Source organism: Olea europaea, unplaced genomic scaffold (genome assembly GCF_002742605.1).
Source record: "Olea europaea var. sylvestris unplaced genomic scaffold, O_europaea_v1 scaffold119, whole genome shotgun sequence".
Taxonomy (NCBI): domain Eukaryota; kingdom Viridiplantae; phylum Streptophyta; class Magnoliopsida; order Lamiales; family Oleaceae; genus Olea; species Olea europaea.
In genome coordinates, this window is record NW_019229312.1 from 23,023 (window position 1) to 29,492 (window position 6,470).

The 6,470-nt window shown below is 33.4% G+C and overlaps 1 protein-coding gene across 2 annotated transcripts; it reads right to left on the reverse strand.

Annotated features, from left to right (window-relative positions):
- Window positions 1-1,230: 1,230 nt before the first annotated feature.
- On the reverse strand, window positions 1,231-3,545 carry LOC111373990 (F-box protein SKIP23-like). 2 transcript variants are annotated; one of them, XM_022996589.1, is made up of 2 exons: window positions 3,391-3,545; window positions 1,231-2,515 (listed from the first exon to the last, which is right to left on the reverse strand). In XM_022996589.1, the coding sequence occupies exons 1-2, from the start codon at window positions 3,438-3,440 to the stop codon at window positions 1,453-1,455; spliced, it is 1,113 nt and encodes a 370-aa protein (XP_022852357.1). In that variant the 5' UTR covers window positions 3,441-3,545; the 3' UTR covers window positions 1,231-1,452. The 2 variants fall into 2 exon arrangements, with proteins under 2 accessions (XP_022852357.1, XP_022852356.1); XM_022996588.1 differs by having other exon boundaries at window positions 1,231-2,518.
- Window positions 3,546-6,470: the final 2,925 nt, after the last annotated feature.

Consider the following 6,470-nt stretch of genomic DNA (forward strand, 5'->3'; position numbering starts at 1 on the left):
AGCGTTGGACAAAACTCTCGAATCGAACCCCAATTCGAATCGAGCGATTCTTTTTAAGTTAAATACCCGAATGGATATCTAAATCGAAAATCGACGTGTCTGGTTCAATTCTCAATTCTATATCAAGAACCAAATCTCCTTAATTTTTATAATAAATTTATTTTAAATAAGTCAAATTATCTTATTTTTCTAAATAAATTTGCTAATTAGTCAATTTAGCTTAACCAAAAAATATGATTTTCCTATTTCTAATTTTCAGTTCAAAGTCAATTTAATTAAATTGACCTAAATTTTATCCAAATATGTTAACTCTACTGTAATGTCGTTTTCTACCATTTTGGAGAAATTGAATTGAAGCTCGACAATGCATCTCTTAATTATTTTGAGCTCACTATCCTCATCTTCCTGTGATTTTAACAATCAAATATATGTAGAACTCAGTAAAAAAAAGATGCAAAAGACACATAAGATTGAACTATGTTATTTTGTAAGAGTTAAAATAAAAATATCATTAGTTGAATTAATGTAACTTTGTAAATATTAAAAAATTTAATTATAATACGAAACTTGAAAATTGAACGGAACGGAACCGAACCCGAATGGTTCCATAATTAAATTTGGATCTGACGGTTTCAGTTAGTAAATACCCGAAAATTTCGAATACGATTCAATTCTTATTAGAACCGAATCGAATTGAACCATGTCCAGTCCTATAAGGCATGTTCGGAGGCATGATTACAACATACGTAATGGTTAATCTCGAAGAGTAGAGCAATTTTTGGGATTCAAATTTTACTACATAAAATTAAGTATTTCCCAAAAAAAAAATATTGACATAGAGAAAAATTGGAATATGTTTTTTAAAACTAGAATTGGGTGAAACTTCCTCAATTTTTAATCCAACGTCGAATATTTTTATTTTGGAAAGTGAAAAAAATATTGTTGGGTAATACATTAAGTGCCACATAGGATTTAATGTTATTTATTTAAACCAAGTGACTATTAGTGAGCATATAGAAGCTTGAGCTAGTATTACCGTAAAAGAATAACTTCAGCGACAATTGACATAATTACTTTAAACTTCAATGACCATTAGATAAATTTCTTAACCAGACTGATCAGTAGTGTGTTCGATGTAGTGCTTAAATGAAAGACTAGTGCAGGAACTGTAACATAAAAGCTTTGACGATTCAAAGAGAAACAGCAGTAGCAGCATTTTTCACCCAAATAGATACCATAAACCAGGATAGCAAAATCTGTAGAGCCATTAGCAAAGCACAAATCATCATATACATCTATAAAACTTCTCTTCCCATTTCCCTAACAGATTGCTAATTAACTATGAACAGATTAAGATGCAGTCACAAGAGAAGGGTTCAGATTTTTCGGTTCTTTATACAGTAATTTGTAGACACTGTCAAACACGCATATAAACCAATAACACAATTATTTCTACCACAAGGCAGGCGTCATCCACACTGGACAAGCATAAAAGGTCGTGGGTTTAGCATCAATTCGTTGAATATCAGTGCTGTCATCCTTGATGTTGCATATAATCAGAGTTTGTTCTTGCTGGGGTACAACTGAAGATTCCAAGTTATCTTGTGCAGAGTAGATGCAATTAGGTTTGATGGAGCCACAAGCAGAAACTGAAGTACAACCATAATCATCAACAAATAATATGTTGTTGCCAATGTCCACCGATGCCATCCAGTTCCTTTGTAATATATCAAACTTGTAAACTTTAAACTTAAGCTTCAACTGATGTTTATAACGCAGTACTAGCAGAAGATTTTCCGATGATTCTACCAAATACATATTCTCCCAACCCTTTGTATTCCCCGGTGGTGAAGCAATACAGAGTGCTCTAGGACAATCAGGCCCCTCGATATCAATAAGTAGTAGTGACCCAACCCCTGTAAGTGCTAACACTTTATCTTTAAAGCACACAATATTTATAAGGGAAACAGGAACAGAGAACGGTACATCAGTCCATGCACCATCTCCATGTTTAGCAAAAGACAAACAGCGATTGTAGCTATGTATCACCATTGTCACAAACTCGTCTCGAACTTTTAAGACAACAGCTTGTTGTATAGCTGCAAACCAATCAACTTCATTATGACCTAGGCTCCTTAGCATGGAATGCTGGGGACAATCGAGGCAAGCTCGAGTAAGGGGGTTCACGAGACGAATAGCAAAACCTTGACTAAGAGTCACAATCCACCCATGAGAAGTTCCCCAGCAGCGGCAACCATTAGCTTCAGGTAGAGGAAATTTGTAGACCTTAAATTGGGTCAAACTTAAGAATTGCCTTATGGACACATCACCTTCAGTGTACTCACCTAGCATGAGCCAAGGATCACGATGACTTGGGGTCCAATTTCTCTTAAGATAAACCAGTCGCCAAGAACGACAAACAGCAGAAAACGAAAGAAAATCCACAACTTCAAACAATTGATTTGCAATTGATACAACGAGGTCGTATGGAAGCTGCGACCAATCAACCATTGTGCTGCTGGATGAAAAGAAAGTTAATTAGGCTAAGACTTCAAGCCCTTGCTCAACTTATTCGTACATAAGCAGGAGATAATATCCATTTGCAATGACTTGTTCAAATCAGCAAAAATTCATAACTTGTATTCACTACATAATTTTCATACTTGCACATGTTAAAAGTATTCAAAATATGATCTCCCCACTTCAAAAATAAATAAATAAATAAATAATAATATTCGTCTTCGTGATATTCCATATTTTTTCTAGGTAAGATTCATGTTTGATCAAACATGCAAGAAGATAATGGTAGGCCAAATATGATAATCCTACTTCATAAAAGAAAGCATTTTTCTTCAGTTCTTTGACCAAAATAACATTTCCTCACTTTGTAAACTGCATATGGCTATTACCCAATCCCTCGTATTAGTATAGAAGGAAAAAAGGGCAACATCTTGCTTCCAAAAGGGAAGGAGTTTCTAAGAGTAAAATTGGGGAAAGAGAACCAATCGAATAGCCACATGTACAGTACAATATAATGCCCCAACTTTAAATATCAAAATATTACAGTTGTTCGAGTGCTATAAACTTCTTTTACTGGTATTTTACTGTTTTTCACCTATCATTCACTTGACCTGGTTGCAAAGGAGAAATAACACGTGAGAACAATTTTAATTTCACTGATTCTTTTACACACTACGCGCTATTATATGGATCAAATTTGCGAATAATTCAAAGAACTCATATACCCAAGAATCAGAAACTCAGGTAGACAGAGGATAAATAGAGTACAATTCAGGAAGCACTCCACATAAATGAACTGCGTTTGTGCTTTTGTTTACAGCAGATCTCATACAAATTCACCAAAAACTAGGGTTTCGAAGTAGACTCTACCTGTAAGAATAGGGGCGGCTTCGGCGGCCGACGATCAAGTGATTTACCATTTCTTGGACTTTCCACTGATTTCAGGCCGGCTGATTTGTTGTGACCATACGATAGTTCCTTGCCATCAATTTTTGCACAAGAAAAGGCAATCGAGGGCATAAAATTGGTACTCTCCATATTCTTTAGACTTAAGGGGTGTGTTTGATTGCGAAGTTGGAATTTAGGTGGAAAGAAAATAAATTTTAGGGAATTGAATTACTTAAGGTGTGTTTCATTACATTTATTTTTCATGGAAAATATTAGTTTTCCATCTAAATTCTTACTTGAGTGTTTGATTGCTATTTTTTTCCATGGAAAACATTTTCCAACTTTTGAAAATATGCTTAATTTTCCTTGTTTTTAAGGAAAATATTTTCCTTGGGTAGAGGTGGTTTTTATTTTCCACAAAAGATGGAAAATATTTTCTTTTATAGGTTATATTTTTCATGTCAATCAAACACATTCTTAGAGATTGTTTTCCTGGAAATTGTAAATTATTGTGTTTGATTGATATAATTTTCCACCTGAAAAATGTTGAAGTAAAAGTATTTTTTTGTGTTCATTTGGCTTTCTTTTATATGAAAATTGTCAATTTAACGGATATTCACTTCTACCATTGTTCCTAGAATTTGTTTCTATTGCCTAGGGCTGGGCAAATCTCCCGAACCGAACCGATCCGAACCCGACGGTTCTTGTCAAATTAAATACCCGAACGGGTATCTGAATTGAGAACCGACGGGTACGGTTCGGTTCTCGTTCTAGACCAAGAACCGAAGAACCGAATAAGAACCGAATCTTTCTAATTTTTTTTATATTGAGTAAATCAAATTATTTTAATTTTAAATTTTTCTAAACAAATTAACAAATTAATGATTTCTAAATCCAAATTTTTGGCCTAATAATTTGTTTCATTTCTAATTTTTTAATTTTTGACCCAATTACCCATTTTATTGTTTCATTTCTTAGACCCATATCCGGATCTTACTCTTACTACTCCAAAGTAGGTGAAGCAAGGGAGCATGTATCACGAGGACTGCAACAGGGTGAGAGGTGAGAACTGAGAAGAAACGTACAAATGCCATTTTTAATAAAATTAAATTAAATAATGAATACTCCATGACACGAAAAGTATTTTAAGCAATAAAAGACAGAAATGTCATGGCGAGTGCAACCGGGTGAGAGGTGAGGAGGAGGGGTAGGCGAGAGAGATAAGGATAATGTACAAATGTTGTTTATAATAAAACTGGTCATCTGCCCGTGCATTTATTTTTAATGTAATATTAAAAATAAAACTGGTCAACTGCCCGTGCATTTATTTTTAATATTAACGTGTCAAATGTTAAGGATTTAAGAGAGACGTGTGGTGAATATGAACAAATAAAGCCAACTTGTCTCATATCTTAAAAAAAAAAAAAAAAAAAAAAAAAGTGGAAAACCAAAAACCACATATTCTTAGGAAAAAAAGATTGAAAATCACGCTTTAAGGTATTGTACCTAGAAATTCATGAAAAATCAATTTCTTGAAAATTTTTGTCAATCAAACATGACAGAAATGGATGTTGGAATTCGAATTCCAAGTTCCATGAAAAATTTCGTCCAATCAAACGGGGCCTAATTGCTTCAACGGCCACTAAATTATGTACCGTATCTCGACTTATTCATCGAGCTTCATAAAATGTCCCATCAGTCACTAAACATATCTCTGTCTCGCTTCATCACACGTCGGATGAAATACGTTAGTAGATCTACTTACATGAGTTACAGAAAAATGCTTAAGTAGATCCTCCGTATCAACCAAACATACCTTACCCATTTCCAAAGAAACCGTCTTATCATCTCCAAACAAACCAAATCCCTAATCCTGTCCCCCCAAATCCATTTTATTGCTCTACGCCTCTATAGGACAAAATCGAGTAGGGCTACACAAAATTCCAAACTAGATCAACAGAATCGAACCCAATTTAACTCGAACTGATTCTGCTCAAAGTTAAATTCACGATTCAAAATTAAGAACTGAACAATCAAATCTCCCTAATTTTTTTAATTTATTTATTTTAAATAAGTCAAATTATCTTCTTCTTTTTTTCTAAATAAATTTGATAAGTAATTAATTTAGTTCAAACATAAAAATATGATTTTTCCTATTTCTAATTTTCAATCCAAACACAACTCAATCAAATTAAACTAAATTTTATCCAAATCTATTATCCTAAAACAATGTCGTTTCTATCGCCCTGAAGAAATCAAATTAAAACTCGACAGCATCTCTCTTAATTATTGTAAGTATCTTTCTCTTTCTGTGATTTTAACAATCAAATATATGAAGAACTCAACAAAGAAAAACGCAAAAGACGCATAAAATTGGACTATGTTATTTTGTAAAAGCCAATATTTAACATGTGATTAATTGAACTAATGTAACTTTGTAAATATTAAAAAATTTAATTATAATACGAGACTTGGGAACTAAATGGAACCGAACTCGAACGGTTCAATAATTAAATATGAACTCGACGGTTCCACTTATTAAATATTCAAAATTTTCGGGTACGATTTAGTTCTCATTATTAACAAATCGAACCGGACCATATTTGTCCCTAGAATCGAGAGAAGAATTGGGCAAAAAACAAAAACATGCCCCAAACCATAACCCTCTAACCCATTTCGAAAATCCATCATTCTCATTGTGATTTGGTTTGTGCTAAATGACATTTGAATCCATTTCCGTGCAAAGATGGTAAGATTGAAAGTTTTGGCTGCTGTGGTTACTTTGATCGATTATGAAGTCCACTCCGACTGAAGGTAATCCCACACTGAAGGCTGTTTAAATCTTCTCCTGTTTTTGTGTTTTTATTGTTAAAAAATAAAATAAAATAAAATAAAAAAGGGGGGGCTGTTGATTTTTGTGTCTGACTTTCATGTTGGAATTCTTATAATGCTTTGGCAATATATATATAATCTTGTAATTCTTTGTCGGTGATGACATCAGGTAAACAAATTGTTGTCGAAAATTCGACTAACGCAATCAAAAGAAGAAATAAAATAAGTAG